At 35.9% G+C, this 12,516-nt stretch overlaps 1 protein-coding gene across 1 annotated transcript in view; it reads right to left on the bottom strand.

The window, feature by feature from the left end:
- Positions 1–12,516, bottom strand: part of AK9 (adenylate kinase 9) — a 128,050-nt gene that overhangs the window by 108,027 nt on the left and 7,507 nt on the right. Inside the window, exons 2-6 of the mRNA XM_025859292.2 lie at positions 11,404–11,531; positions 9,618–9,681; positions 7,981–8,033; positions 7,787–7,883; positions 1,261–1,373 (exon numbers count right to left, since the gene is read on the bottom strand). Coding sequence (XP_025715077.1) covers positions 1,261–1,373; positions 7,787–7,883; positions 7,981–8,033; positions 9,618–9,681; positions 11,404–11,520 — 444 coding nt within the window. The 5' untranslated portion in view covers positions 11,521–11,531. The remainder of the gene's footprint in view (positions 1–1,260; positions 1,374–7,786; positions 7,884–7,980; positions 8,034–9,617; positions 9,682–11,403; positions 11,532–12,516) is intronic.

Consider the following 12,516-nt stretch of genomic DNA (forward strand, 5'->3'; position numbering starts at 1 on the left):
CGGACTTTATATTTGGCTTTAGTTAATTGTTTGAGAACTTTTTTTCTCTCCCTTATACACATGTTCACATGTGTGACATTCTCAAGGTCCGTGCAGGGATTTTGATTGGCCTCCAACCATGGCCTGTGGTGGGCTGCAGATTACACCATGCTCAGCACCATAACACCTCCTCTCTCTCACAGCTAACCCTAACACATTCCCGGGCACCAGCACCTGAGCTGAGAATCATCTCCTTTACTTTGAGCTGTCAAACCATATGGGGAATCAGGCAGGTATGAATATAAAAGCTTATTAATTTTCACATCAACCAGCAGACCTGGCCTCCCTGAATTCTTATTATACCCCCATGAGGCAGTTATTATTTTTGTAAAGAGGAAATCGAGTCTCCTAAATGTCATCTACCACATGCTGTTGATAAAGGAGAGATTGGGAACAGAACCCAAGCTTGATTCTTAATCAATCTAGTAATGTTTTTTAACATTCATATGTCCAACTCATTTGCTCCTTCTTTCATTTTATTTAACTGGCAAACTTATCAGGTGTCTATTAGGTACCATATATTGTGTTAGTTGATGTTTATATGAGTAAGACATGGTTCTTGCCTTCAAATAAGGCAGGGTCCAGAAGGAAAATGGACAAGTACAATATATAAGATAATACAATAGAAGACAGCAACATGAATGGTCATCAGAGAAGTATTTAACTCTCCTGTGGTAAGTAAGGTATAGGGGACAAGGAGGAAGAGAAGAGGAGAAGGAAGAGGGAGAGAGAAAAGGAGAAAGTGAGAGAGAGAGAATGAGTTAGTTAATATGTAGTGTTGGTGTGGAAGGGGTGGTCATCAGGGAAACAGGTCATGTCTGAACTGACTTTCAAAGGATGACTATGTTGAAGACTGTTGAAGAGACAGAGATACTTCCTGTGGATGGAACTGCAGGTTCAGAAATACAGAGGTATCAGAAAGTGTAACTCAGTAGTCCCTATGGTTGATATATAAGTTATTATTTCCTTAACTACCTAATATATATTTTTAAGATTTTATTTATTTATTTGAGAGAGAGAGAGAAGCAGACTCCCCACTCAGTGCAGAGCCCAACTCGGGGCTTGATCCCAAGACCATGAAATCATGACCTGAGCTGAAGGCAGATGCTTAACCAACTGAGCCACCCAGGCACCTCATTAATGTTCTTGAAGATGTTCCTTGAATTCCACTACTATCAAAAAGAATGGTAACTATAGTTACAAAAGAACTAATATTCTTACCTTAATATTGATTATAACATCAGGTTTCAAATTTAAATTTTTAATTAATTCTATTTGCTGCAAAGTAGTCATGGCATCCTGTGAAAGTGATGGTAATTCAGTGATAATATAACCTGTTGAGTAAAATATAATTTTTAAAGTTTTATAATGTTATCAATATATGAGAGCATTGATTTGTTATTACTTTATAAAATGTCATTTGCTTATCGATGAATATTAATGTAGATCTTAAAATCTGTCAAATATTTTTAATTAATAGTTAAGTTTATTGCCACATGAAGTATAACTGTGAATAATGTTTTTCTGATCATAAAATCACTGAGCTAGGAGGAGACATCTTTAAAAATTCCAAATCAATTTATTTTAAGCACATGAGGTGTCTAGGGAAGGAAATTCCATGCTAATAATTCTTTGGACGTTAGGAAAGCCGTAAAGGTATATTATAGGGGGTGTATAGTATATTATTTTCTTTCTAAAGCTAATGTTTTATAATAGAATATGTAAATACATAATGTTTATATATAAAACACCCATGTTCTCCCCATATAGTTTAAAAAACAGAACATTATCAATATGATTTTGGCTTAGCACATTGGCTTGCATCCCCACCCAAAAACCTAAATCTTATCATTGAAATTCATCCCATTTGCCATCATCACATTACTTTCTTTAATATATTTCTTTGCTTATGTCACTCTCTTGCTTGAGAAAATTTTCTCTTATTAATAAAATTTCAATTCCCTCAGAATTAAGGACTTCAATTTTTCTGCTATTTTTAATAGGACTTTTTTTCTTGAAAGAACTGACAGACAAATTATGGTTATTCAGTTTTGGATATTTGGCAGACATTTTATAAAAAATGAGTGGAGTGAGCTGGTCACAAGGACAACCACTGATAGTATTTGTTGCCAATGATAAAATTCAAGCAAAAATTCAAATTTTAGAAAATGTTTATCTACTGCCATAAGCTTAACAACTTCCCAATTTTTAAAACTTATCTTGATGATATTGGTGGTGAAATTAATAAAAGTGATTTTTTGACAGTGCATAATGAAAAGTGTCAACATTTGGAAAACTTAGCACAACTTAGTCAATATTTTCCAAAATAACCACTGCATGGTGCCTGCAAATCATGCGTGGGTAAAAGACTCAGTCTAAGTTTAAGATAGACAAATGGATTTTAATTAACAGAGTTTGAAAAGTTCTCAGTGTGGTTTTGGATTCTATAATGCCTAAACTTTTGGATTCTATAATGCCTAAATGCCTAACTTTCTTAAATAACCTTTAAGAAAGTTCCCCTTGGTGAGTTTTAATGTAGGATCAAGAATAGTCACAATTATTCTAAAGGCTATTAAAATATACTTCCCCTTTCTAACTACATACTGTGTGAAGCTGGATTTTCCTCATATATTTCAGTAAAAACAATATATTGCAACAGATTGAGCAGAAGGAGATATGAGAATCCAGTTGGGTCTTCTCTTAAGCCAGATATTAAAGAGATTTGCAAAAAAAAATTATTTTTTAATAAAATATGCTATTAATGTGAACATGTGATGGTTTTGTTATGATTTTTAAACAAATATTTTAAATATTTTTTAGTTCTAATTTCTAATATAATAAATACTGATAGATATAGCCCAAGTAAGCAAAAGCTCTTTTGGGGCCTCAACAATTTTTATAAGTATATAGGAGTCTTGAGACTAAAAAGTTTGAGAACTGCTATCCTATGCAATGCCTAGAATAGTATGATTAAAAAAAGGTATTAAGCATCTGTTGATAGATGAATAAATGAATGTGCCTAATAAACCAATCTCAAAATCCTCTCTTAAGAACATGCTTATCACATGCTTATTATTATTAGTTTTTTAGTTTACAAAAGCAGACCAACAACTACCAGAGTAATCCAAAATCTCATCAAATCCTTAGGCATTTCTCCTAAGATATTTCAAACACTTCAGTTTCTGCTAACTATGTGTTGGATGCTATCCAGAGAAGCAATCCTAAGTAGTTTAATTTCAAAAGGCAAAAAGGAAGACCTATTTTCTTTGGTTTTGGATATGTGAGCTATAATCATGATTCTCTCCTGTCTTACTATAATCTTTAGTTTCCAACTCAGCTTACTCATTTGCTTTTGCTGTTGTGTCTCAAAAATTTTGAAGTAGTGATGATATCCTAAGGCATCCGTTCTATTCAAGGTTCCTTAAGTGAACCCAACACTCCCCGGGAAAAATTTAGCCACTGCATGCATTGGCACTGTCTCAGGAACTGGGCCAGGCCTTCCTCTACTTGCCACCTCCTGCTGCTCTTGCCTTTTGTTTCCCTGGCTTTCTACTTCCCTAGTTTGGTTTGGAGCCTGTTAAATTATTCTCCATTTGATTAACAACCTTATTGGAAACTTGTCAAGACTTTGGGACAGGATGGCTGGCATTAAACCCTGGTCTGACATATTTTAAGGGTGAGTATTGTGGTGAGGGGCCCTAGCCCTAGACTGAACTCAACCCTTGCCCAGCTCAGCCCTCCTGACTTGACATTTCCAGAGACCATCTGTCTCCAGAGTTCATGCCTTCCCCTTCCAAGCAACAGGGGATTATACAATACCTCCCCTTCATTCCCTGTGCTGGCAGCACTGCCCACCATCTGTGTATTACAAAGGGATGACAGAAGGATGTTTGGCTGTGTGCTGTGCTCTCCAGCACCCTGTAGATTACGGCAATCACTGCTACTGCCTGGACAGCTTATCAGGCATTTCAAGTGCAACTGTTTGTAGGTATCATAAACCTCAGGTATACATGTATATTGGAATGAGTTTAAAACTTGGTCTCTTTCCTAGTGGAAGCAGCAGAAGAGTGGGTTGTTTCCATGGGGTCTGGTTCTCACCTGATAGGCCAGTATTTGGGCTGCCTGAATTTTCTGAGTGATGAGTTTCAGGGCCTTACTCATTGAGAGGTGGCCAGTATCATCACACCCAGACCCTAGGAAAGTATCTATGGAAGAGACGTGGGAGAGCGGAAGAGCTTAGTTCTCTAGACCCAATTCTGGATACTCACAAGGAAACTTCTTTGTAGACATATCAGAGCTGCCAAGCCCACTGCCAACCTCTCTAACCCCAGAGACATGTGTGAATATGGAAGCAGAGATGAGGACTTCCCCTCTCTGTCCCATATCTCCTTGACACCATTATCAAGCCCCTACCCTCAATGCTGAAGAGGGAAGAATGGTAGATCTCCTGCCACTCCTTGCAGCGAAGCTCTGTATGTACTATCATTGGCAGAGTAGATACGCTGCAGGCTAGTATTCAGCCTGCATCACCCCCACCCGGGAAAAACTTAAAATACTGTCCATATGACTACCCAGGGGTAACTACTTGGCCCATGCCATCACTTTCCCCCTACAGTGGAATGAATTCCTATTTCCACAAAACTGAAGATGGCATGCTACTGCTTTCAGATTGAAGTGATGAGAGATTCAGAAATATCAGGTAGCTTATGTCCCTCCAGCCCTAATATGTACCTGACCTCATGCCAGCTTGATTTGAGAGGACACACTGGTGACCAGTGACTTACGAGACTATCCACAATGTGATACACCGGGGGCAAGGAATGCCCAGACTAGGGCTGTCCATCATTACTGGAGAAAGTGAGTTTTTTTGGAATCTAGAAACAGGAAGCAGAGAGGGGCTTCTCAGGATGCCCAGGCATTGGCTCTACCTTTTTCTCTTGGGTAAGGATGCAGTTCATGGAAGCTGATTTTGGTCAAAGGCCAACACAGCATGACAGGTTGTGAATGAAAGGATTGTAATTACAGATTGTATAAGTTATTTCTAAATAGTGATAAAAAGTTCCAACTGTAAAAAGGCTCTGGTACAGAAAAAAGATTAAGATTGAATTTGGCAACATTCTGTTGTGCAGTGTGCCCAGCAGCACACATCTGTCTTTAGGGATTTTAGAGTCATCAATTACCCAGCCTCACCCAGACCTGACCCAAGTTAATATCCCTGTTTTGAAAGCTCATCACTTCCAATTTTGCTTCTATCATCCACCAGGCTGGTGGGTAGGACCAAACATCAGAAAGACTCCTTGCCAAGCAAAGACTTTTAAACTGCATTTAGCAGGGTGCTAGGTTCCACAGAAATTCCTTTGAGGATGCTATAGAATAGGTGAAGGGAATTTGGGCAGAAGGGGTTCTAGGTCCCATCCCACTATAGCCTTTAAATAAGCCCAGTTGTGCATGCCTAAAACACAGCCATGCAATTGCATGCTAATAGTGTGGCCCTCAGACTCAAGAAATCATTTATACTGCTTTTCCTCTGCCAGCTCCCAGAACAAGCACCAGTGTACAGCAAGTTTAGGGGAAGAGGAATACATTAAATGATACGAGGGGATGCGAGTCAGCAAAATCCAAAATGCAGGAACTTTCTTAAACACAAATAACTTGTTTTTTCAACAAAGAGAACACAAGATGATAGAAGGAGGTAGAGGGAATTTATAGATTAAAAGGGACTTGAGACATACCAGTCAATTGCTCTATTTGAAACCTGGTTGGATCCTTCCACAAACCCCCCCCCAAAAAAAACAAACAAATACACACACAAATAAAACAACCCCCCAAAAAACAAACAAAAAACCCAAAGATCAGCTAGAAAAAAAAAACAAGGCAAATAATGAAATCTGACCACAGAGTGGTCAGTAGATGATTTACTATTAACTTAATGTGATACTAGGTTTAAAAATAGTCCCTATCTTTTTGAGATATATACTAAAACATTTACAGATGAACTGATATGATATAAAATAGCTTCAAAATAAAGTAGGTTGGGGGAGGGATGTGGGCAGGAGTTCACATAAAACAAGATTAGACAAGAGTTGTCATTGAAGCTGGGTGAGGGACACATGGGGGAGTTTTATATCACTTTCTTTACTTTTGTTTGAAATCTTCCACAAGAAGAAGTTAGAAAGATTCTGAACATCATGAATGGCATAGCTGAGTAGGTTTATTTTTTCATTATCTTTTCTCTTTTTGCCAATATTCATCATTTATACCATCTTTTTGTGAGTAAATTACTCTAATTTTTATAAGAGGTAAGGGGAGACAAAGTATAAAGAAGATATGTGCCTGCCTTTCTGCATACATGCTTCAGTTTCTTTCTTCTTCTTCTTTTTTTAAAAGATTTTATTTATTTGACAGAGAGAGACACAGCGAGAGAGGGAACACAAGCAGGGGGAGTGGGAGAGGGAGAAGCAGGCTTCCCGCGGAGCAGGGAACCCGATGTGGGGCTCAATTCCAGGACCCTGGGATCATGACCTGAGCCGAAGGCAGATGCTTAATGACTGAACCACCCAGGTGCCCCCATGCTTCAGTTTCAATCACTTCGCTTTTGGAGGTCATTTACTGACCTATGTCAGAATTCTGTCATTGTCCTTTTTACCTTTTTACTCATTTAACCTCCCACATTCTGGATGTCTTCCCAAGCTCATCTTCTTTATCACTGATCAATAGATAGACTGATGTGTAGACAAAGCATATATATATAGAGATATACACACACACAACATATATAATAGAGAGATGATATTTATCTATATGTGGATGGATAGATGTAGTTTGTTCTGTATATCATCTGTATGTAGAGAAATCTTTCTATCTATAGATATAAATGATACAGACATAGTTTGCAGTGACATCTGCTTTTGCTACTTCCATTATTGATTTGCTTTGGCAATCATGGTTTTTACTTTACTGCATTTTATTTTTATCCCTATATTCTTAATAGTCACAATGTCCTCTCTTAACTTACTAAGGATACAAAGCAGCTTAAATTTTTCTTCTTTCATTCCATAAATCTATTTCAAGTGGATGATTTTCTCCCCAGCACATCTTTCTTCCTCTTCGTTCTTTTGCAAATGTCATAGGGTTTGCTCTTTTCTATTTAGTCATTCTGGAGCTTCAGTAGCGTTTGTCTTGAGAAATTAGGCCCCAAACCCCTGCTCAGCATCTGTTTGAGTGCAGGGAGATTTCTTGGGTCTAGAGTGAGAGGGTAGACTGGGTGAACAGACTGAAGCCTGCCAATATCTGGAGCCAGAGGGTAAGCTGGTACCATTCAAGAAATTCCTGCATTATAAGTGTGGATTAATGCAGAGAAGACTAGCCACGGACAGGACTCAGTAATAAAACCCGGAGTGAATGAGAAAGCAGTCAGCAGAGATTGTCAGCACTGTGAGAAGGACCACAGCAGAGTGTTGATGCTTTTGCTGGATAACACAGTGCTCAAAGAAGATTGAACCAAAAAAAAAAAAAAAAAAAGATGGAACCATTTAAATGTATTTATTTATTTACAAATGTAGAATCTGAAGAATAAAAGGAAGTAAACAAGCAAATAAAAATATCTAAGCTGCTTAACTGAATTCAGGCTCTGGAATTCCCACATCAGAGAAAAAGAAAGAGCAACTCCGGAAATTGTGTGTGCCTCAGCTAAAGCACAAGTTTTAAGGCTACTTCGATAGCCACCGATTTATAAAAATAAACATACCAAAGTGAGAAACTTCCAGGGAGTTGAGCTTCTCCAACATTAGCTTTATGACAAGTTCATCTGGAATGCTTTGACCACTGAGCAGTATTGATTGCAACTAAGAACCAAAAAAGATAGTGTATATTAGTGTATATACATCTGTGACACAGAGCTTTCTTTTTTTAAATCATAATAATTTTCAAACTTAGATTTACCATAACTCCTGATTCAGTTTCCCTGGCAATCTGTTCTTCCAAAATTGGTAAAACTAAAATATGAATTCAAATTATTAGCACAAACTGCTATTAGAATTGCCAAATTAAGAAACATACTTGTTTTATAATGGTAACAAAGATTAATATTTGCATATCACTTTAAGAGTTTACAAAACATATACACATTATGTTGTGTAAGCCTAACCAAAGCATGAGGCAGCAGAATGTATTCCACAGAGAACTTGTCTCTGCCACTCGCTAGCTAAAATATCTTGAGGAAGCTAACTACTTAAATACCTCTGGGCCTTGCATGCTTATGTCCTGTATAGTATGCAAGAGAATGTGAGGATGAAATGACATTGTGTCCGTGACAGTGACTGGGAAATTGTAAAGTGTCACTCAAAAGTATACACTAAGTATTATTAGTCCAGATACTTTTATAACCACAGAGTTATATCCAGAGCTCATTAATTTTGTACTCTGATTATATAAAAGGAAAGTATGCGTCAAGAAATGTAAAAATAGATAAACGCTGATTAGAAAAAGGGGGCCTGAGGCTGGAATTCCAATGATTTCTTTCCTTTTAAGAGGAAATATTCCATCCCTTATGGAAGACATCCTGGGACAGAAATGACAGGGGCAAGACCTATGGGAGGACTCAGGAACTGAATTATGTCCCTCACTGCTAGTAATCTATGATTGTTCTCCTCAAAATTGTACCAGATTGCAATTTCACTAACACCACATGGAATCCTCATTTCATAACATTCTTGCCAAAAATGATTATAGAAGATTCTTTGTCCATTTGATAGGTAAATATGGATCAGTGTTATTTTAATTAGCATTTCTTCGAATAACAATTTCTTTGAATAATGACTTTTTTCTTATATTTGTCTATTTTTTATTTCTACTTTTATGAATTGCCAATTCATTCTTTTGCTTATTTTTCTATTAGAACAAAAATAGTTTTATTGATTAAAAGAATACTTTATATAAAGTTAGTAGTCCTCATCTTATATACTGCAGAGAATGCAAAGCAAAATAATAAAAAATAAAATTTATCATTGAAAATAATCAAGTCTTGGGGCGCCTGTGTGGCTCAGTAGGTTAAGCATCTGCCTTCGGCTCAGGTCATGACAGGACCCCAGGATTGAGCCCTGCATCCAGCTCCCTGCTCAGTGGGGAACCTGGTTCTCCCTCTCCCTCTGCCCTTCCCTGCTCCTGCCTTGAGCTCTCTCTCTCTCTCAAATAAATAAAATCTTAAAAAGAATAATTAAGTCTTAAAAAATGTTCTGAAGAACAGCTGTGAGAGTTTCTTCTCTTCTCATCTTTCATAGGGAGATACCCAAAACACACATGTCCCCAGTAGTTCTAAATGAGGGAATTAGAGAATTGGAGGCAGTAGAATGAAGTCAAAGATATTTCATAAACCCTCCTAACTTCTGTGAACAAAACTAGGACTAACTGAAAGGCAAAAATATGCCTGATGCTATTTTGAAGATAACATTCACTAGGTTGGTAGTGATGTGTGATAAAGTAATTATAGTGAAATGTTAATCACAGAATCTAGATGATATATTCTTTACATTTTATAAAGTTTTTATAATAAAATATTGGGAGGAAAGAGTAAAATTTACCTTCTACACGAATACATTTCCATGCCTGTGTTATTTGATGAGCTAAAGTTGTCTTCCCAACCCCCTTAAAAAGAAAGATGTTATTTAAAACCCACAGGCATTTGCCAATGAAACAGATATTCTCATTTTCAAAGACTCTATTGATGTGCTCGCTTCAGCAGCACATATACTAAAAGACTCTATTGATGGTTACAATACATGAATATTATCAAGTAAATTTTTTGTCCACAAAATAAATGAACAGCAGACTCTAGATATTTATAGCTTAATTTTTCTCTACTCATTGTTACATTTGCCACATTTTTGAAGTGATTTAGATGACATTTTTTAAATTAAGAAAATAGCCCTGAAACCAGGCAGCTGTACCATTATGGCATTCCCGGTACTGTCCTCTTTTGATTGTCAAATTTTGTAATTTGAATACATATCGTTGTGATTATATTGAAATCCATCACTTTATCTCTTTTCTAAAGTTTTTAGTCATGAATGTTTTGACAGACTTCCACTTAGTAACTTACAAGAACAAAAAATTCTTATTAAATGGACATCTTTGAAAAGTATCATATTTTCAAGACAAAAGATCACTTTAATGTAGTAATATTTGCATCTGATTGTTCTCACTGTTGACTTTTATGTTGAACATTTTTAAATTTAAATTCAATTAATTAACATATAATGTATTTTTTTGTTTCAGGGGTACAGGTCTGTGATTCATCAGTCTTATGTAATACACAGTCCTCATTATATCACATGCCCTCCTTAATGTCCATCACTCAGTTACCCCATCCGTCCACCCCCTCCCCTCCAGCAGCCCTCAGTTTGTTTCCTATGATTAAGAGTCTCTTATGGTTTGTCTCCCTCTCTGGTTTCGTCTTGTTTTATTTTTTCCACTCTTCCCCTACGATCCTCTGTTTTGTTCCTTAAATTCCACCCATCAATGAGATCATATGATAATTGTCTTTCTCTGATTGACTTATTTCACTTAGCATAATACCCTCTAGTTCCATCCATGTTCACTGTTGACTTTTAAAACTCTATTATATGTTAAGAAACATAATGAAAGTTACTGGAACCATTTCCTGGTACCTGTCCCAGGGTCTATATAAAATTAAATTGAGGGCGGGATCCAGCTCTTAGTCTCTGCTGTTCTGGAGAGGATCTTTAATTCACCAGCTCAGGCTCTCTAATGCTAACTACCAACTAGTTCAATGGCTGAAAATACCTCTCATTTAGAGGTCCTTACTAGAAATGCCTAGAAAAGCAGGCTATCTTATATCATCCATTTTTGGTTTCTTTTTATTTTGTAGAAAGACAATACATAGGTCTGCAAACACACTGTGGGCAAAGGTGAGGCACATTGCCTCTCAGTAGCTTCAGATATTAATGGGAGAGCCCCAGTTTGTCTCTGTAGTGTCCCTTCTTCACATACCCAGAGAACCTCATAACAAATTTCACAGAAAGTTTTATAAGCAAATTATGTCAGAAATAACCTTGGATCATAGACTACTAACAATTGTCATGGTGCAATGTTTTGATGAGTTCTATTTCTTCATAATATAAAAACAAAGATAAGTACAATGTAGGTTCCTTTTCAATTATAGTGTACAAGACAAGATAAAGTTAGGAACTTACAACCAATATTATATCAGTTTTTAAGTCATACAATGAAAGCCTAACACTCGAAAAAATTAGCACATTATGTGGTTTTCATTCTTGTATGGTAACATAATATGACTTTAAAAAAATAAAAATTATAGTAAATAGTAAGTTAGAAAAGATAACTTACTGGTTTCCCAAATATAACAAAGCAAACAGGTTTAGACAGCAAAAAGTTATATTCAGCTTCATCTTCATTAAATATATCTGCAAAAGGATACTCTTCTGTCTTCTCTTGAGAATTCATAATGTAAACTACTACAATAAGAAAGGGTAAAATTATTAGTGACTAATTTAGTTGGAAGAAGCTGGCAGGTGAAGGAGAATGAGAATATCCTGGGAATTTACTTAGCCTAGAAGCCATTCCACATCACTAAACACAAAGATTTTGCCGATATTCACAAATAAGTTAAACTTATCTATTAAAAAAATAATAGGCTCTTAGTTTGAGACAAAAAGCAAAATGAGCTATATGTTGTACAAAAGACAGCTAAAACCAAGTGTTTCTGCAAGATTAATTAAGATAAAAATACATATATATACATAAACATATATGTTATGATGTGTATATTCAATTAAAGATCAAATTAAATATGCTATATATATACATACATATATATGTTATACAGACACATATATATGTGTGTATGTGCACATGTGTAGGAACTACTAATGGCTCTAACAGAAATCTGAATGGAAATTAGAAAATATGTAAACTGAAAAAAAATGAACATATATAACAAAACTTAGAAGATGTAGCTAAAGTAATATTTAGAAACCTTAAATACTTACATTAGAACCAAAGAAACTCTGAAAAGTACATGAGATAAGCTCAGCACTTTTAAGATGTTGGGGAAAAAAACCAGGAAAAATAGAAAAATATATTTTAAAAGTTAATGAAATAGAAAACAAACATATATAGAAAGAGTCACCAAAGCTAAATAGTGGTATTTGAAAAAAATGTATAAATAGAAAACTGTCAAGATTGATCAAGAAAATAGAAAGCACAATTAAACAATTTTAGAAGTGTGGTTTCTTATATCTTAAAATTAAGATTTTGTTGTTTTTTATTTCTATCATGAATCAGAGAATGTTCTCCATGGTATACTAATTTTTTGAAATTTGTTGAGGTTTGCTTTATGGCCTAGTACACTGTAGTTTTTTAAGATTCCCTGATTCCTTGAAAAGGATATGTGATTTATGTTTTTTTGATGTAGTGTTCTTTAAATGAGGTTTACGTCAA

Source organism: Callorhinus ursinus, unplaced genomic scaffold (assembly GCF_003265705.2).
Source record: "Callorhinus ursinus isolate GAN/ISIS: 27379988/994484 unplaced genomic scaffold, GSC_fseal_2.0 scaffold6, whole genome shotgun sequence".
Taxonomy (NCBI): Eukaryota; Metazoa; Chordata; class Mammalia; order Carnivora; family Otariidae; genus Callorhinus; species Callorhinus ursinus.